The following is a 21,807-nucleotide window of genomic DNA, read 5'->3' as shown; positions in this document are numbered from 1 at the left end:
ACTCAAACAATTATTTATACCTAGTTTAACAACTTTATAGATAAAAGTGGCAACACCAAACATTTCTCTAGTTGTTAACATAATAGAGAACTGTAATATCTCTAATGTAATACAGGAAAGTGTAATCCTAGATCTACAACTTTGATATTGATAATACATGATAATACAGACAGTGTACTATTATGTCAGTCGGTTTTGTTCGGGTATTGTCGGTATATGTTCTCGACATTTTGATTTAAATACAAGGAACGTGGAAATTTATCTTTTTTTCTTATTTATTTCATTCGACAAACCGAACATTATCGAAATTGTGAGACCAATATCGAACTAGATAGGAACGTGCCTCGAATATGCTCTAGCGAAATGAAAGAAAATCCTCGCCGGTTTTTTATTGTGCGTTTTTTCGACTTCTATTCTAATTAGAACGAACTACGTTATGCAAAGTAGATTAAAAATAGTAAATTACGTAATTTTAACATGCCATTATTTTTTATCAAAGGAAATTGTAATCTTTAGATTTTACGATCTTAATTGATATGAAATAAGTTTGGGTAATGGCTGAGGAATATTTCTGCTTAATATAAATAGTTTCAAAACCCCGTTTGTACCATTAAATAAAATACGATTAATGAGAAATAATAATTTGATGAGTTTTTCATCTTTTACTGCTTATAACTTTGGAAGTAATGAAGCAATCATTATACTCCAATGGAATTAGTTGTAAAAAATAAAAATATCTACAACGTTTTAATAGAATATGTAGAATCTGAGAAAATTAGAAAAAACACGAAAATTTTCTTGTACAAAATAGAAATTCTATTAGAATATTAGTTTATTCATAATAGGAACGGTTACCATAAGTCTAATTATAATTTCACAAAAAGTTTCGAAATACTGACATCGTGCAGTACAAATCGTATTTTTTAGAAAAATCTACTTAGTGCTTGCTTCCTTTGAAAAGGTGGGAGATAAAACAGTATGTTTATTCCCCTACTAAAAGTAGTGTACAATTTACTAAATTATCTTGAATGTTTCTGGCATCGAATGGATTTTATTCTAGAAAATTTTTGTTTCGATCAATACTCCGTGGAGCAGACGCCACTCCTCGGTAATAATGTGCAAAGTTATTGATTTTTCTATGCGTGGCACTCACACAAAGCGAATACGACAACTACGTCGTCGTAGATGCCACAGGAAGGACCTACCCCTAGCTTTCTAACCCGACAAAGAAATCGATTACCCTATCTTTCAATGAAAGTTCCCCCAACGTCATAAAATATCATTTCAAATATGTCTCACAATTCTTAGATTCTTTTTTAAAATGTAACAATGAATTAAAAGAGAATTAAAATTTTGTAATAACGTTAATTTTATTATAAAGTATATTATATATATATGTGCGACACTGTATATAATGTATCTTTTTAACTCACGTCAATTTTGGGTAGATTCGATTATTTTCAATGTATAAATTGGATCCTGTCATTTCAATGTTAAAAAACAAAACTACGAGATATTGAAAAGTTGAAAGAAAGTAGCGGCAACAACGCTTCGACGACAAAACCAGTCAGATTTTTATGCCAGCATGTGAAACTCGAATGGAGTTCAAGGACTTATGACGTATACCCTACCGTCTTCCACCCGCACTGGCAAACTTATCGATCCCTGTTGCCAAATTTGAAAACAAGTATAAATTTCCCAATCGTGGTGCATCGTTATTGTGTGTACATGAAAATATTTACACTGCATTTGTTATTGTATAATCATTGAATATATTATTTATATATTAACAAAAATTTTCCTTGTATTAACATTTCATAACTACATTTTTTCTTTCGTTATCAGTTTGTTTTGAATTGTTTATATGCTTCAGTATATTAACAAGAAATTTAGTTTTAGCAACATTGCTATTTGTACTTTGTCTACCTTCACGTGTATTATAGAAAAACGAATATTTTCACTAATAGCGTTGTTGCCACGTGTTCGCAGACAATATAACAGAAGCTATTTATAAAATCTTTTACATACAAATTTAATCTTTCAGAAAAGTGAACGTTACATGTAATTTTAAATATTTCATTCAAGTTATATACGAATTACGAATATACATAGTTAATTGAAAATAGTTTATAAATTTACTAAATTCTATTGAAGTTGCTTAAAGTTGTCGAGCATATATATATGATCAATAATTTTGACGAATTGCTTTCACGTGAAATTGATAAATTAATATTTAGAATGCAAATATTGAAAATACCGTTATATCTTAACAAAAAACGACGCTATCTCGTCGTGTTGTATATATTACCATAAATATGTTTTTTTAATATCCTTAGAATTATTCATTGTTTACACTGTTATGTTTCTTTTGTCTCTGTTATCGCTTTAGTAATTTCTAATTATATATTTATACAAAGTATCGCCATCTTGTTATCAAAGTATTCTCAAAGAAATAATGAAATTTAAGTCCACTGAAAAGATACATTTTACCTTGCGTTTCTCAGCAAATTTCTTGTTGAAATGTATGAGGGGGGTCACTGGAAGCTTAACTTCAAGTTTGTGGGGTCGCAACCCTTGTCTCGCGTTTGCCATCTTGGAACAAGGGGTGCAAACGTCTTAATCGCTATATCGCCGTAACTACAGATCTCACAGAAAATTTGTGAAGACATAATTTGTAGCAAATCCTATTGTCGACAATTTTGTTCATATAACTTTTTTCATAAAAGTGTAAATAAAGAAGTTATTTACAAAAATAAATGGTACACTAGGATCTATTTTGGGAATTACCGTTCTAGAATGTTCTAAACTACTAGATAATTAGAAGAATTTCTATATTTTTTCAATGAAATGATTCACATAAGAAATTGAATACTATATTTTATCTACGACAAATATTATCATTCACGTTTACAGGTCGGGACGCCTTGGGAAAGAAAGTAGTCGACACTTTTTTTTTTCTTCGGAGTATCTGGCTTATTCTTTTGGAAATAATCAAGGTTTCTGTCAGATATTCCGTTTATAGAATAAATAAATGCTTTAAGAATAATAATTGAATATTTTAAATATCTAAATAGGTCTTATTGTATGTGTTGATGAGTGGTACGTTTGCAGCGATCTACATTTTCGAAAAGTTTATGCTGAAGGTCAAATAGGATTTATTTGTAATGCTTGTTTGATATTTAAATCAGCAACCAAACCAGCAGAATATCATTCTTAAACTAATTCGGGGAATTATGATAAATAATTAACAGATAAATTGATACGAAATCTACCTGCTAACTTCGTAATCGTTTTTGACAATGCATCTTGCCAATTTATCCAGCAACTAATATTCTAACAGCTTAAGACCTTGATTATACACTGTGTTGCGATTACCCACATATCATCCGGATTTAAATTCGTTAAAATATATATATGGTACCGTTAAAAATAACGTATTGTAGACTTAAGATTGTTTGAAAAGTCGTTTGCACCTATATCAAGAAGATACATGATGCTGCATGATTTTAACATACGTAGACTCCTCACAAAGTAGGTTGTTTTCGTAAGTTTTCTGCTTCATTTTCCAAAGCACTACTCCTTATAGGTACCTGAGGTGAAATGGGCGTAGCATTCGTTCATAGTTCGTAGGTGAAGGCTGCCGTGAAGCCGTTGAGCACATACGCTTTCAGATAGGCCCTTCGTGCCCCTTGACGTCACCAAAGTCCGATGTCCTTTGAGAATCCGATCAGGCGCTTTGGCTTGAACCCTTTGATGTCGTTAGGCAGGTTGTGGGGTTTGCCCAGGTGTTTAAACCGCGCCCGTGTGAGTGCAGGGCACTCACAGATAACGTGGTCTGCAGTTTCGTCCTCCTCAATGCACCAACGGTACTCCGGATCATCCATTATGCCCATGGTGTGAAGGTGACGTCTTAGATGACAGTGTCTGGTCACTAGTCTGATTTTGCGCTTATTTAGCTGGAGCAGTTGTTTGGTAGTATCGCAGCAAGAATAGATCCTTTGGGTACAACAAAAAATTGTATGTAAAATCAAGCTTTTTTTATTGTTATCATGAATCTTGTTAAATTTTAGCGAAATAATAAATTAAATCGAATGCTAAATCAGTCTTAAGTATGTACTTTATTATTAATCAGTCAAAATTGAATTCTAGATCATTCTAGAACATGGAAGGCACCAATACGACTTTTTTAACTAAAAAATAATCAAAAACTTCTTCTCTTTAAGTTAAACAATTAAACAAAAAAACTTCTTCTCTGTGTGTGTTACTCAATAAAAACAATTATTCATATTTTTGGTTTGCCGAAATCTGCTCAAAATGTATTTGTAAAAATCCTTACATGTCAAATGTTCTAAATTAAATTGTCCAACCAATATTTTGGCAACAGTGTCAACATGTAATCTGTTGCGTTCTTTCGTCCATTGCTATCAAGGCTTATAGTATCGGTAACTTGATTCCTTTCAGGAATATCTTTTAAAGTCATCAATGTGAAATGTTTTGTATCTTTGTAAAAGTTTTCAATAAAAGATCATAAATATGATACTGCAACAATTTACATGGTTTTAATTTCCTTTTTGAATGCAGTCACCTATTGAAAATTTTCGTTGTTCTCTTTGAATTTAAGCAAAATCTAAGTAGTTTCCAGAGAGCAAAAGTCTTGTTCGATTCTTGCATTTATCATTATCCCAGAACAGTTTTCCAAAACGTCATTCACAGAAACACCATCCTGTGTTAGAGACCGATAGTCGACTCTCGTCGCCTGCGATCGGCCATGCTCGTTTGCGAAATGTAAAAAGCCTAACAAAAAGTCGTATACAGTTTATTATGGTCGGACAGGCAATCAAAAAGTCTACTTATGTCCGGTTTTATCCGGACGCTTGGCAACCATTTTAGGATGTATCAAACTGCAAGAACCAAGCAACCAGGCAATTGTTTTCGTAAATCTTCCGCGTCTTTGCTTGCAGAATCAGGAGCAAATATTTTGGAGATAAACAAACATGGTGGATGAAATAAAATCATTTTTATAAATTATGAAAGAGTTGTAATGTATGTAATTTCCTCTAAATTTGTTGATTTTTAATATATTTTTTTCAATTTTGTTAATTTTTTGGTACAAAAATGACACCTCTAAGTTTAAAAACTAAAATTTCAACCCTTCCATAAAATCGTATTATTAACAAAAACAAATTTCCTAACCTAACCTAAAAAATATTAGTTTTTCAATTTTTTATGACCAAAAATATGTTAGAACCCACTTCCACACATCTACTTCCACAAGATTTAAATTTTTCTGCAATCCTTTGACAGGACGAAATCAAATCTTATCACCAAATAGATGCGATGGGCTCGATATTATCAAAACTAAAGTAACACTATACCCTGTATAATAAATCGCTATTTAATACGAAATATTTGTCATTCGATTACTTAATTTTATAAACGTATTCTTGACAAAAAAAGAGGTAATAAAATAAACCAGGTATTCAACTCTCTCAACAAACTGTACCTACTACCTGCGGCGGTACCGGGAAAGGCGCAGGCAGTACCGCGTCGGCGCTTTGTATGCACCACCCGTGACGCAAACGGGCAGTGGTGATCGTACCGCTCTACGTCGAAATAATACGACGCTTTCTCCGCTGCCTTTTCCGTTTTCAACGCCAGTAGACGGTAACCTGTTGCCTTAGCGGCAAGTACCCACTTAACGACTCCAAAGGAAGATGTGCGAAATTTCGAGTATGGATTACGACATGAAGTTGATCGAAGAAGTAAAAAGATACCCGGAATTATACGACAATTCGCACAGGAATTTCAAGAATAAAGAATTAAAAGCCACGTTGTGGAAAGATATCGCTTATAAGATGAGAAAACAAACGGACGAGTACTCTGGTGAGACATTTTATAATCATAATAACTAAATGAACATTTTGTTATGAGTTTGTGACTGTCGTGTTTGGTAGCTACAACGGTTGTTGTTGAGAGGTGAGACGAGCGGTTAAGGCGAAGAAAAGAGAGAGACGCAAAGAAAAACGTTTCGTTGTTTTTGTTTTGTTTTTGTATGCCGTGAGCAGAACAAAAAATTAGTAGAGAGGTGCGAAATAATGTTATTTTGGTACTGTTATTTTTAACTGTTTATCGTTAAATTTAACTTTTAAATCGAATGGATGTTAAATCGGTACTAGATACAGGGCGATTTACTATATAACTTTTCCAAATTGAAAAGTTAATTGACAAAATTTGAATGAACTAGTCTAAAATTTCATAGTTTGGGTACTATACGATCTTGAAATTAAATATGTGAATAGCAGTGAGACAAGGAAAAAACAACGTTCCGTTGTTTTTGTTTAGTTTTTGCATGTCATGTTGAACAAAATTATTAGTAGAGAGGTGCGAAATAATGTTATTTTGGTACTGTTATTTTTAACTGTTTATCGTTAAATTTAACTTTTAAATCGAATGGATGTAAAATAGATACTAGATATTAGATACAGGGTGATTTGTTACAACTCTTTCAAATTGAAAAGTTTATGTATAAAATTTGAATGAATTAGTCTAAAATTAGATAGTTTGGGTACTATACGATCTTGAAATTAAATATTACGTGAAAAGAAGTCAGACAAGGAAAAAAAACGTTTCGTTATTTCTGTTTTCTTTTCATACCGTGAGTTGAACAAAAAACTAGTGCGAAATAATATTATTTTGGTACTGTTATTTTTAAATGTTTTCCGTTAAATTCAATTTCTGAATCGAATGGATATTAGATATTAAAAAGTTAATGGTGGGTTCTATGCGATGTTGGAATTAAATATTCTGTGAAAGTGACACGAAAAAAAAATCGAAATGGTTCTCCACTACGACAATACGAGCTCTAACAGATCAATTCAAACAGAACCATCGAAATGATGGGTTGTGAGTTGTACAGTACAGAGATTTCTTCTTGAAAGAAGCGGTTGAACGTTCAAATCAACTTGCTTTGGCGGTACCTCAATCTGAATGGAAAATATGCTTCGATAATTGGTTCAAACTGATGCAATGGAGAATATTTTGGAAAATAATAACGCCATTAACAATTATAAATAGTTTGTTTTTATTTGTCTATTTCAAAACTTACGTAGCAGCCCTCGTATTAATGGGCAACAATCTTGTTGACTAATGTTATCAACAATAGGTTGTTGAAGTTCAATATTTTAGATGTCGGTATGTGATGAGGCTTCTGAAAAAATCATTCTTACGTAAAATATTCCTCGTATTTTTTTACTACAAAAATTTTTAAAATTTTCAAATTCAATCTGTTAACAAAGAGGGAGTGAAAGATGAGGGGTAATAGGGGGTTTACATAGGTAGTTCGAGGTTGAAATGAGTAGAAAACAGCGACGTTAGACAGCTTAATACTTTTTTTTATAAAAATTAGTTTTTACTTTTTTTGTTTGTTGATACCATATTTTTTCCAGTGAAGACCGTTCGTATGAGATGGAAGAGCCTCCGAGACTCATACGTCAAAGAGATAAAGTACAAAATGGCGTTGAGTAGCGGACATAACGTGAAACCGCGTAAAAACTGGCGTTACAGCAATTGCATGACATTTTTGGCGCCGTTCCTCGCGATCAGTTTTCCCTTGACGAACAATAAACAATTTTCCGATGAATCGAGTGAGGTAATAAAAGAAGAAAACGAACAAGCGGATCAACCTTATTTCATAGCTGTAAATTCGTCGCAAGAAGAAGCAGCTAACGGTCATTTTTTAGGCGCATTGCTAGATTTTTCTAAACAAGAATCTCCGTGCGTATCGGCAAAAAGTGACGACAGCGATATCGATTCTTTTTTTAAGGGTGTCGCAGACACCGTGAAAAAATTCAGTGCCGTGAATCAAGTTTTTATACAAAGGAATATCGTCAATATGGTATTGGACATGAAATTGAGAGAGGCGCACGAAAGGATGAGTCACGAAAGGAACGTTAGTGATAATGATTGATATTTTTATTTCGAAAAAATTACGAGGGTTGTACCAATAGTAAGGTTACAGATACAAATAGATAACCTTGTTCATTGTTAATTCATACATCGTTGAAAATATAACACTGTTGTCTATTTTTTAAACACAGTATCCATTTATTTCGACATATTTTTAAAGACGGTACTTCAGCTATCGTATTTCTGAGAATCATCCTGCCATCCTGCCGATCGTGGCTTCAAAAGTTCCTTTGTTTGACGAGCGATGTGGAGTCGAGCGTTGTCTGAGTTTATTGTCGTCCCAAGCTGCACGAAATCGATGAGGAGTACCCCCTTCTGATCCCAAAACATAATCGACATAACCTCTCCTACCGACTGCGATTGTTCGAATTTCCTTGGTGCTGGTGAACCAAGTTAAGGCGTTGTTCTCAGTGTCGGTTATTCAAATTTTTATTTGAAGTTATCTATCTTCAAGCAGCTCACGGCAATCGCAGTTCTCCACAACGTTCTTCGTCTTGAACTTTCATGTAACCCTAGCAAAAGCCCTACACCATTTGCGGACGTGCTATCTCCACCAAAAACTTGAGTCAGTTGCCTTGAATCCTCATGAGCAGTAATTTCTTTGCGTGGTTACTGGTAAGCGAATACTGAGTGGCGTAGCGGACAAACGGGTTCGTGTGTGGGGGAACTACTGCATACGGTACAGTTGTCGGATTTAAACATGGCGCAGACCTACGTAATGTCGCTACCAAGATACTAACAGACTGCTTGACTACGCCGTACCTTACGTAGACCACAACGGCAACGTTACGTTGATGACGTTCTATTTAATGGAACAAATTATTGAATGTCATACTGAACAAGTTTGAACACGCACGTACTATCTTAGCGACGTTGTTATTCTGTTATTCGTGAATCTGTTTGTATCTTAGGAGGTGCATTGTGTAGGGCAACCGTCTCTGCGTGTATTTTTCTTGTAAAATACTCTCATTTTGTAACAGAATATACCCTAAATCTGTATCCCTCTATAAAGTTCTGCCGTTTTCTTTATCTTCTTCTTCCAAACACAGTACGATCATTACTGAATGTTTTTTCGCGCAAGACCGTCACGATTTTTTGAATCAATTCTGGTTAGTACGTTTCTTTGGTGTTGCAGCTCGTTTCGAACTTTACTATTGGTACAAACCTCGTACTTAGATGCTATAAATATTGTTTTTTCTTTCATTGCAAATTCGAACGCAGAAGTGTCCGAAATGGCTGAATCTTTAACACATATTACCGAAATTTTTAGACAACCCTCGTATATGATTGTATTAAGTATTTCTGAAATCTAATTTCTTTAGGAATACTGATATCTCCACCGAAGAACGTGATGTCCAACGACTCTTAGTCGATATTGACATAAAGACCGAAAAATTATTAGAAATAGCCACGATTTCGAAAAACTATTTTTTTGAATAGTTGATGATATCTCTTTTCGGGTGTATTCGAATCCATATTCAGACTCTCCAAAAGGGAACGCGAGTATCCCAAAGTGGACGATGCATTCGCCTTCACTCGCCTCGCTTCCTTGTCGGTTTTACGGGCGCGTAAATCGAAATTATCAGCAGCCTCCGGGAGGCGTTTCTCGGTCATAACATATTTTGTGATTTAAAAAAATGTTTCGGCACATAACTGTGATACCGGTTTATGTTTTTGATCTGATACGTTTGCTGGCGAAAATAAAATTGATTTTTATAAATTAATCAATGTTTAGTTGAAAAAGGTCGTCGATAAGTTACGTTACATTAATTTGATGATTTTTTTTTTCATTTCTTCCTGATGCTACCCCTCCTATAGGGTCTTATCAAAAAATTTTATGTTTACAAGTAATTTAAAACTCTTTTTTAAGGTATGACGTAATTTATTGATGGTTACTAGGGGGTGTAAATAAATTTTTAAAAGAATATATTTTCTTTTCCTTTTTTACAATTTAAAAAATACTTTTTATAAAGAAAACACGAAATTTCAATAATGAAAATTTTGTTTTATTTTTGCCAACAAGTCCAATTAGAATTTACGTATTTAAAAAAAAAACGAATAAAGTCCTATTTGTTGTACTTAAACCCTATTAATTATAATTGTTGCTTGTACATAAATATATTTTTCAATTTTTTGGTATATTTAGTTAAGAATTCTCATTTTTTTTGTAATTACTTTCAGTTAATCGTTATAATAAAATTTATATTAATTTATTTTTATGATTATATAAACTTTCCCTTTCGCCCTTTCGGAAAGAATAGATTCAAAAATGAGTTTATCGAACTTCATTCCTTTTAATACCTCACTTAATGAAAAAACATTTCCATTTATGGGAAAGTGATGATGATCCAGCGTAATTAGTAATACGTTTGGTATTGGAGCACCTACGATTTTCAGATTCAGAATAAAAAAAATGTTTCAAAAACCACGTAGAGCTCGAAAATTTCAAATAGAAATTAATTTGAAAGACGAATTCGAAGAAAAATACAAGCGTGCTTCTTTAGAAAAGAATTTCCGACAGTAGACAAAGTTCTTGTTACAGTTCGAGAAGAGACGGACTCACTCGCCAGTTTAGGATAGGAAAATTCACCGATGGGCCCAGAACTCAACATTGGTGTGGCTAAATGCGTTGCTATCGCGATCTGCTCGCAAGGCGAGCTCGGAAACACCTGGTGTGACCTCGTGCGTCCCACACTAAACAACTGATCCAACTAAATAGGTACGAAACCCGACTAGTTACCGGACACATCCATCTACGACGCCATCTCCACACCATGGGCATCACGGACGATCCGGAGTTCTGTTGATGCATGGAGGAGGACGAAACCGCAGACCACGTCATCTGCCCTGCACTACGAGCGTTGTATAAACACTTGGACAAGTCTTACAACTTGCCCAATGAAATCAAAGGGTTCAAGTCAAAACTCCTCAAAGGACATCGGCCTTTGGTAATGTCAAATGGGACACGAGAGACAGAAATCCAAGACACTCAATCAATAACTAAGATTTTATAAATACAAAACAACCAAAAAGAAAACTGAATGAACTGTGGTATTTATCAAGCCCTTATCTTGTTTAGAATTAGAGAAAGATCAGTGCAACTAATCTCTAAATTTAAAGTTATGAGGAGTTTGGCTCTTATCAAATCGACGGAGTAGTGGTTTCTAAACTTCGTCCATTTGAACTGGATGTGGGAAAATACCCTTTCGATACATCTCTGGAACTGTCAAAGTTGAACGCTTGCTAACTCCAGAAGAAACTGGTTTTACAATAGCCAGTGCAGTGGCAGCTTCTAAAAGGCCATCAAAAAAGATGTCCTCGATCATGTATACACAAGATACTTTCTTGTTGTCATAAAAAACATTGAAAACCGAAAACTGCACTTTAAAAAACGTCTACATTTGCCTGATTTTTGCCCATCCTCAGAAGTCTTTTTGGTTTTTCTATAGTGGTACAGGTATTAACAAAATAATGAAGATATACAGCAGTTTCGAGTGATATTATGTTTTTGGTTGAACTTGGTCCAAATCTTCTAAGCCCAACAGTTGTTTCAACAAGAACAGGACCAAATGGCAACCACCTAGTTGGTACACGTTTGACAAGCTTTTGTCATTGCATTTCATCTTCCCCCACGAACTCTTTCAAACTTTCCCTCCCGAGGGCAGGTTTTTGAAAATGGTTTCGATTTAGTAGCAAAATATCAATTCTTCTGACATAATTTTACTGCTCAATTAGCAATCCTGGGGGCAGACAAGATAGGATACGTGACAAGCAAATGGATATCGGGACTTTACCAGGAAATCCGGGACGCTCGGCAAACTACTATGGGAATTTTGAAAAAAATAAGTTTTCGTTGGTAAAAAGAATTCTAGAAACTATATTTTAATAAAAAGAAACAATATTATAGTATGGAGAAGCAGTTACCTAATGATTATAAAAGAAATAAGAAACCAAAGAAGAAATATATTTTATTTAGATGAAATATGGATCCAGAAGGGGCATACAGCAAATGAATGTTGGCAAGATGAAACTATTACAAGTCGAAGACAAGACTTTTTCAAACAATTTATCCATTCAATAACGGGAAAGGGGCGTAGACTGATTATTGTACACACCGGAAGTTCAAACGGCTTCGTTCAAGATGGTTTATTAACTTTTGAATCTACTCGTACTAGTGACTACCATGAAGACGTAAAATGATAGATTTTTTTCTCAGAACTGTATAATAGTGATGGATACTACAAGTGACTTTCAGTGACAAGACAAACGAGTACGTCTTCTTCAAGTACCTTAGAGGATACTCAAAGACAAGTCCAAGAGCTCTTACCAGACGAACTACCGGTTAGAGTGGATTTGTGATAAACATTACAAGAAAGGACAGCCCTTAATCTTCGTGTATCATAATCAGAAGACACGCAGCTTTATTCAAGCTCCAGCGGTGAAGTAATTAACAAATCATCGTGTCGTACAGCCATCTATACATCCCTGACATATGTCTATGTGACTTTAAGCACTTTCCCAGATTAAAAATGTCGTTCAAAAGGACATTGGTTTGTTGACCAAGAAACTAATGCATTCAAGACAATTCTGAAATTGACTTTCAGGACTGTTTTAAAGCACTACTTGGAATAGTTATTCGAGTAAATTAGGATTACTTTGGACGATGTCAGCTACCAAACGATGATTAAATTTCGAATTTTCTAAGTCGTTTTTCTATTTGCTCCAGTAGAAATTCAATGAAATCAGTCAATTTGAAGTCATTTGATTGAAGACAACCAATCAGTACATTATTAATACTAAAAACGGATCCCATGGGCTGTTTTCACTTTAGCACGTTGCTATAGATTCAACAGCATGCGTGTTGGAAATAAATCTTCATCTGTTATAGAAACTAACGTCTGGATCTTCACTTGAATTTTCTAATTGTCCTTTTTTATTTAATTGCACCTTCAAATAAATTGTTTTTGTTCTGTACTTTCTCTATAATCAGCAAAAAAATTTCTATCAAGCTTGTTGCTTATAAGCAACACCTACGGCGTCGGTCTGTTTCCAAGTGACAAGCTTTCGAAATCTGTTATAAGATTTTTTCGAACAATTATCAACTTTATTCTTGGTTCCAAGTTGCTAAGATGGGTTCCTATTGATTCACGTGTTTGTTTTTGGCCCTTATTCCTATCCCCTTACGTGTACACCATGTTATGGTATGATTTTCAAAACCCATAGATTTTATTAACAATATTCAATTTTATTTAAAAAGTGAAGCTATAGTTAAACAATTCATCGTCAGATTAGATAAACTATTAATATATATATATATCATAATTATCAGATTTTTCATGACGCACTTCAGTGTTTCAATATTGATCATCATCATCATCATCATCAATATTATCATTAGGGTTATTGTTATTATGATAAACGATAAACTCATATCAAAAAATAAAGTAAATAGCAACAAAAAAATCCTTGTCATCTATTTACAGGGCAAAGAACGTTAGTTCCCTTATCATAAAATTTACTAGAGATTACACAGTAATCCAAATATTAAAAATTCAATTAAACCGTTATAAAAAAGTAAGTGAATAATAATATTATAATTAATATTATTAACACTTATATAGTGTAGTTATTACTTTAACAATTTATATTTCTCGTTCCAACTGATTATTTATATTGTCGTCGATGTAGCCTCCTGCAACTTGATTCGCAAAAAGGCGCAACATAATCAGCCTACACTGTTTCTCTTTCAAATGATACAGTACAAGAATGTAGATTGAACACCCACCAAATAGCCTTGATTTGGTCGTCCTGTCCGACTATTTTTTTGTTTAATTAAGGGGTAAAAATGTAGCAGCGACGATGAAATGAGATTGGTGGTGAAAGAATATTTTGACTCTAAAGATGCATCATATTTTTACAGCGGCATATCAGCATTGTGGAAAGCATTCTGAAAAATGTTTGGAAGTAAAAGGAAAATAATTTTTTTTTTCAATTAATCCACTCGTTTTGAAAATATAAAAATGGGGATTGGTAGACTATTTTCAACGTTAATTGAAATTACAAGTATTGGAGATACAGTTTGGGGAATCGGTGTTTTTTTTTTTAATAAATTTCCTCAACTTTAAGGATCTTTTTTAAAAGTTCAAAAATCTTCATATTTTACACATAATCATTAAAAAAATACTATTACTGTTTATAGGCTAACTAATTTTAGTAATAACACTGTTTAACTATGATTTGGACGGAACCAAAAGATCATGTAAGTGATTGTTATTTTTGTTTTATTCAAACAAAAGTCCAAACACATTGTCAAGTACCCAAACTTGTCATCGGCCAACAGACCAATCCTAAATAGTGTTGAACTGCCTATGCCAAAGCCTTCAACTCAACCAGGATGCCACGATTCTGTTTCTAGTCCGGAATTTGTTCTTGGTCAACCCGATAAGGCATCTCAAGTTAAAAACTGTCAACTTCAAAAGAACCGCATTTATTGATACAAAGTGATTTGAATATGTTGAAAAAACAAGCAGAGCTTTTGGGATCTATGGTAATAACATTCCCGTAGTGATGAATTTATTGAATTTTGAATATGATTCAAATCACTAGCGATTTATCTTTGACTCCTTAAATGCCAGTTGCTCATGGTTCTAATATGAACGAGACTTACTTGAACATGAAGTTCCTTCTTGAAAAAATTAAATACAGTGAACATGTATGGAAAATTTGTGGAGATTTTGCTATTTTGCTCAGGCTACAACTTGATTACATAAAATATTGTTATTTTATTTGCGAACGGGACAACAGAGACAGTCACTACACAAACAAAGTATGGCCCAAGCGTGGATCATTTACTCCAGGGCAGAAGAACGTTAAAAGTGATTCTTTAGTGACCCCTAACGACATGTTTTCACCAAAATTTTATATAAAGCTCGGCCTCATGAAAAATGTTGTAAAAACTATGTTTAAAGATGGCAGTGCTTATACTTGAAAGAGAAATTTCCCAAACTCAACGAGGTAAAAATTACAGAGGAAATATTTATAGGGCCACAAATACGGAAACTAAACAAGCATACAAACTTCGAAGGAAAGTGAAAGTTGTCCAAAATTTCCTAGGAAACCATCAAGCGGAAAAGTACAAATACAATACAATTCATACAATGCTTTGCTTAGAATACATATCCTGCACTCTCATCTGGATGTCTTCCCCGAGGATTTGCGTGTTGTGAGAGACGAACAAAACGAAATATTTCAACAGGACATTTCCTTAATAAAAAAGCTCTATCAAGGGAAAACAAGTTCATGAATGCTGGCGGACCTACCAGAAGCCAAACAGTCACGGAAATCATAGCTATGTATTGTACATTGAAGGTACTTTTTATAAAAAGAAATGTCTTGATGTCACAAATAAACCTGATGTGCCAATTTTTTCTTCTTCTCTTCTTCTTCAACGTATTGTAGTTTCCAACTTGTCATCCTCCGCCTGTGGTTGGTTGCTGGGTGGATAGAGCAGCTTAGTGACTACCGCTGCCGGTTCCAAGCCTGGGTAAAGAAGGAATTTATCTGTTCACAGATCCAACGATCAGCCTCGGAATAGGACGGTCTAAGCGTTGACGAACTCAACTAGAAATTGGGATATGAATACGGAAAACAAATTAAACAAGAAAACAATTTTTTGATTGCTATATGATTATTGTTTGGTGGCCATTACACATTCAAAATTTGTTATAAATTTTCGTGTGACACTTTGTTGACCTTTTGATCTTGACGATTCCAGCTCTGCTTTTTATATTAATACGTCGATAAAGTTTTCAATATTAAATAAAGATATTCATGAAGGTTCTCGGATTATATTAAATTTTGATAATTGATCTCAAAAATATAGTAAGTTTGTTGTAAATTAGATAAGGTCTATTATACATAATAAAGTTCGAATTGGTGACTTCATGAAAGAAAATATTCCATTCCTAATGATTCCACCTACGTGTTAAAGGTTGTGCAATGGTAACAAGTCACGCGACCACGCACCCATGAAAACCAGTTGCATGCTTAGCGAATATTGTATAGTATATATATATTCAATCCCCCGAGGCGACCACACATAACGTGTCTGTTTTTTTTTTTATAAAATTAATGGAATGACTCGTTTATACAAGGTTTCCAAGAGTGTAATGCCAAAAAATTTCGCAACAAAAATGTTTTTGTAATCCCTAGAAAAAAAATACAGAACTGAGGATTAATTTAGTAACACTGAATATAACCTCAACCTCCACAGAGTGTAGTTTGATCGAAATTACTTTTATTCGCAGTTAATTGAGAAGTTAAAAGTTGAATATTTGTTAATCGTACGAACTACTTAAGTTTTGGGATGGACAAGCCTATCGAAATCGAAAAGTAAACTGCTGTCAAAAAAATACGAAAATAAGAATATACACAGTCATAATACAACCAGTTTTATTGTATGGAGCTGAGGTGTGGGCACTAACAAAACACACCCAGAAGAAGTTAATCTTATATATTAAAAAAATTGATGATTTCCATTCCGAGTCCGTTCAGGCGTTCTACCTAACCGATTTGCTTAATTTTTTTTTTTTTCAATGAAAGGTATTGATGCACAAATCAGCCATCAACCATCGGATTTCATCTAATTTTCACCATTCTCAAGTTATACTCAAATGCGATTTCCCCCTGTACATTACTTATGGGAATTTTTCATATACATACGTTCTATCCTCAATATCTCAGGTTCTATTCAAGATAGAGACTTCGTTTTGGTTTAAGAACACTCGCTGAAACACCTTCTTTCTTTTGAGTTTTTGAACACTGAAATCGGTTGAATTGGAGAGGAGCTAGGCGCGGACATTAAAAGTGGAGTTATGGATTTTTGTAGGTTTTTGGCAATTTTTATACATTCAAAGATCTATATCTCAGGTTCTAATATAGCTACAGAGTTCGTTTTGGTTTAAGAACACTTGCCGAAATACCTTCTTTCTTTTGAGTTTTTGAACCCTTAAATCGGTTGAGTTGGAGAGGAGCTAGGCGCGGACATTAAAAGTGGAGTTATGGATTTTTGTAGGTTTTTGGCAATTTTTATACATTCAAAGATCTATATCTCAGGTTCTAATATAGCTACAGAGTTCGTTTTGGTTTAAGAACACTTGCCGAAATACCTTCTTTCTTTTGAGTTTTTGAACCCTTAAATCGGTTGAGTTGGAGAGGAGCTAGGCGCGGACATTAAAAGTGGAGTTATGGATTTTTGTAGGTTTTTGGCAATTTTTATACATTCAAAGATCTATATCTCAGGTTCTAATATAGCTACAGAGTTCGTTTTGGTTTAAGAACATTCGCCGAAACATCCTCTTTCTTTTGAGTTTTTGAACACTGAAATCGGTTGAATTGGAGAGGAGCTAGGCGCGGACATTAAAAGTGGAGTTATGGATTTTTGTAGGTTTTTGGCAATTTTTATACATTCAAAGATCTATATCTCAGGTTCTAATATAGCTACAGAGTTCGTTTTGGTTTAAGAACACTTGCCGAAATACCTTCTTTCTTTTGAGTTTTTGAACCCTTAAATCGGTTGAGTTGGAGAGGAGCTAGGCGCGGACATTAAAAGTGGAGTTATGGATTTTTGTAGGTTTTTGGCAATTTTTATACATTCAAAGATCTATATCTCAGGTTCTAATATAGCTACAGAGTTCGTTTTGGTTTAAGAACACTCGCCGAAATATCCTCTTTCTTTTGAGTTTTTGAACACTGAAATCGGTTGAGTTGGAGAGGAGCTAGGCGCGGACATTAAAAGTGGAGTTATGGATTTTTGTAGATTTTTGGCAATTTTTATACATTCAAAGATCTATATCTCAGGTTCTAATATAGCTACAGAGTTCGTTTTGGTTTTAGAACACTCGCCGAAATATCCTCTTTCTTTTGAGTTTTTGAACACTGAAATCGGTTGAGTTGGAGAGGAGCTAGGCGCGGACATTAAAAGTGGAGTTATGGATTTTTGTAGATTTTTGGCAATTTTTATACATTCAAAGATCTATATCTCAGGTTCTAATATAGCTACAGAGTTCGTTTTGGTTTAAGAACACTCGCCGAAATATCCTCTTTCTTTTGAGTTTTTGAACACTGAAATCGGTTGAGTTGGAGAGGAGCTAGGCGCGGACATTAAATGTGGGGTTTTGGATTTTTGTAGGTTTTTGCCAATTTTTCTACATTCAAAGATCTATATATCTCAGGTTCTAATATAGCTACAGAGTTCGTTTTGGTTTAAGAACACTCGCCGAAATATCCTCTTTCTTTTGAGTTTTTGAACACTGAAATCGGTTGAGTTGGAGAGGAGCTAGGCGCGGACATTAAATGTGGAGTTATGGATTTTTGTAGGTTTTTGCCAATTTTTCTACATTCAAAGATCTATATATCTCAGGTTCTAATATAGCTACAGAGTTCGTTTTGGTTTAAGAACACTCGCCGAAATATCCTCTTTCTTTTGAGTTTTTGAACACTGAAATCGGTTGAGTTGGAGAGGAGCTAGGCGCGGACATTAAATGTGGAGTTATGGATTTTTGTAGGTTTTTGCCAATTTTTCTACATTCAAAGATCTATATATCTCAGGTTCTAATATAGCTACAGAGTTCGTTTTGGTTTAAGAACACTCGCCGAAATATCCTCTTTCTTTTGAGTTTTTGAACACTGAAATCGGTTGAGTTGGAGAGGAGCTAGGCGCGGACATTAAATGTGGGGTTATGGATTTTTGTAGGTTTTTGCCAATTTTTCTACATTCAAAGATCTATATCTCAGGTTCTAATATAGCTACAGAGTTCGTTCTTTTCTATTATAATGATTTCTGATACTTATTTAATGGATTCGAACATTTGAAAATAAAATATTAAGGAGAATAAAAGAATTAGGTGGCTGGGCCATGTGTGGAGAAAGGATGAAGAGAGAATAATAAGAAGAGTGTGGAGAGGTCTACCAGAAGGGAGGCGCCCACTGGGAAGACCAAAAGCAAGACCAAGCGGGTGAAGATGTAAGGAGACTTGGTGGAGATATAGACATGGCCGAGGATAGAAAATTATGGAAGCAACTTGTTGACGAGTCCAAAAATCCACTTAGATTTTAGTGGCCACAGTAGTAGTAGTAAATAAAAACAAATATTTATAATTTGATATGACTTTATCGGTTTTTGACCAATTGAGTGCAAAACAAGGACTGTACAGTGAATGACCCATCAATTCAACATTTTGATTGTTCAAAAACGTTTTTGTTTGAACTGATATTTGAGAGCCCGTATTGTCGTGATGGAAAATGATACAACTCCTTCGATTGGTTTCCCAGATTTTTTTCGCACACTTCTGGCAAACAATTGCTGGTGTACCATTCAGAATTGACAGTTCTACGTCGTTCTAGTGGAACGGTGGTGATATGGTAGTGACCATTCGCTTCGAAGTGCTCCGTGCGCAACTTTTGTTGGATTTGGTTCGTCTTGAAAGACCCGTTGATTAGTTTCTTATAGACTCATTTCTTTGCATCATTCGATTTGAGCTATTGTCGAATTATGCGGTATCCAACGCGAACAAATCTTTCGGAAAGCCACGTTCTGAGTACGTTCACCATTAAAAATGTCAAACATTATGATGGCAATGTCATATTTGACATTCACAGCAGCGTTGCCATATCTCAAAACATAAGTAGCACCCCTTGTGATATAAATAGATCATAGTTTGAAAAACTGAAAAACACGCTTCTAGCTATAATCAAACTAAAAATTGATAGATAACTGAAGAGACAATTAATGTCATAATGAAAAAAAGAAAAAAGTTTGTTCTAAGGATGAAAATTTTCAAATTTATCTCAACCAGATATGAAGAACTTTTTACATTTATTGGTAACGAGCCAAATTCAAACGCTTTTGCTTATAGTGACGACAAACATAAATAAATTTACGATTAACTATTTATATTTAAGTATATTTATATTAAAATCTTGACGATAAAATTAGAATTTACACACGCACTAGAATCCCTTAGTGAACTAAAACAAATCTCTAAATCACCCACACGCATAAAAGAAACCAAAAATAAACGGAATAATGATTTAAAAAATGATATCAGATGTTAAATCTTTTACTTTTCAACCCGGCCTTCAGCTTTGTAAACAAAAAATAGGAGACCGGAGTCAGATGAGGGCTATATGGTGGATGTTCAGTCTCTGTGAAGACACATTCGTCTACAGCAGCCTTGGAAAACGAAGCAGTGTGAACTGGAACACTGTCATGAAGCAAGCGCATACCTCGAATGATTTTGTCGCGCCTTTTGTGGATAATTTTACGACCTAACTGCCTTAGTAAGTTACGGAGTAATATACGGAGTTTATGGTTGCATTTGATTCTTTAAATTTTGTATGATGAAGCGTCAGTGACAAGACTCAACAAGCTTGACACAAAGTTTCAACTTGCCGCTTCGATGTAGTGCGTCCAAACAGTCCTGAAAGACAACTTTCAGAATTGTCTTTAATGCATTAGTTTTGTAATGTTCACAGAGATCGTATATGCCTCACCCTGTATATATTGTTAGTGGGTCTGTGTGTACTAGAAGAAATTGATTTTTGACCATTTGGTAGTTACAGGGAGGGATAATTTTCATTGAAACACTGTGTACAGTTCATGGGAAAGTTAATTTCCTTAATTAATGACATTCAGTTATTATGAAATAATTATGTAGATCGACATTTTGTTTGTTTGGAAGAATAATGTGCCTAGTACCGTGGGAAGAGGTTCGTTTTTTTTTTTCATATAATTGTGATGGGAATATGTCTATCGTTGTGAGTACTATACAAATCTTTTGCCGGGTAGCACCTCTGTATAAAACTGAAAATTCAGTCTAATAGGAGGACCGGAAATTAATGTAGCTTCTGCGCATGTTGATATTTGATTGTCATTTGTCAGATATTATAAGGGATGGAGTGGCCCAGAAGAGCGCATATTCGTGTTTGCTTTTTGAATACCAGAGGGGTACATTTGTAAATGTCGAAGACAGTTCTCCAAGCTCTTTATATGTGCCAAAACCAATTCAATCAAGTTTAGTTCGCAATTATATGGTGGAGATCAAACCACAGCCATTACACAATATTTCTTATATGGAGTGAACACAAAGAACCGTATTTTTGGTGAAATTTGTTGGGAAAAGATTCTTGGAATAAAAATAAAACAAAAAATCTTATGATACGGCTATGTAATCTTTAAAACATAAAAACTTTTTAGCCTGCTTATAACTTTTTCTATAAAAGAACGAAAACTTGTATAAGCACACGTACATTTATGAAAATGTTAGGAAATACTCAGATTATTTTGAAATAATATTCAAAATGATCGTTCGAAATTAAGTTCTATTATTTTCTCGTACATAAAAATAGACTAGGGTGAGTCAAATATAAAAACAATTTCATCAACTTTAGTTTCCAACATATATTTGTATAAAATTTCATTACAATGTTGTGATTAAGAGTTAAAAAAATGTATGAAATTTCCTTACTTCAAACCCTTTATCTTGATGTTACGAAAATTGTTTAATACACAAGCCCCAATTATTTTTCAGTTTTATGACTATTTCATCTATTTTTTAAAACACCCTATATAAAGAGTATGATAATTAAAAAATATATCATTATATAATTAGTTATAACATATAAAATAATTCCTATTCCTTAATAGCTATTTTTTAGAACATTTCGAATTGAATTCACTCGAGAAAAAACGAAAAAAAAAACAACAAATCAGTGGATGTAAATCATGACTCACGATGTAGTATAGAAGGTCACTAAAACAATGCCGTAACTATAGACATTTCT

General features: G+C 34.0%; 2 protein-coding genes across 4 annotated transcripts in view; both read left to right on the top strand.

Annotated features, from left to right (window-relative positions):
• Positions 1-21,807, top strand: part of LOC130897467 (uncharacterized) — a 131,486-nt gene that overhangs the window by 16,200 nt on the left and 93,479 nt on the right. The gene's annotated exons all lie outside the window — the stretch shown is intronic.
• On the top strand, positions 5,479-10,960 carry LOC130897473 (uncharacterized). Its single transcript, XM_057806350.1, has 2 exons — positions 5,479-5,883; positions 7,446-10,960. Exons 1-2 carry the CDS (start codon positions 5,715-5,717, stop codon positions 7,964-7,966), a joined length of 690 nt encoding a protein of 229 aa, XP_057662333.1. The 5' UTR covers positions 5,479-5,714; the 3' UTR covers positions 7,967-10,960.

This window comes from Diorhabda carinulata, chromosome 8 (assembly GCF_026250575.1).
Source record: "Diorhabda carinulata isolate Delta chromosome 8, icDioCari1.1, whole genome shotgun sequence".
NCBI classification, from domain to species: Eukaryota; Metazoa; Arthropoda; class Insecta; order Coleoptera; family Chrysomelidae; genus Diorhabda; species Diorhabda carinulata.
Note: the sequence above shows the minus strand (reverse complement) of the source record. Positions and strands in the feature narration are given on the sequence as shown.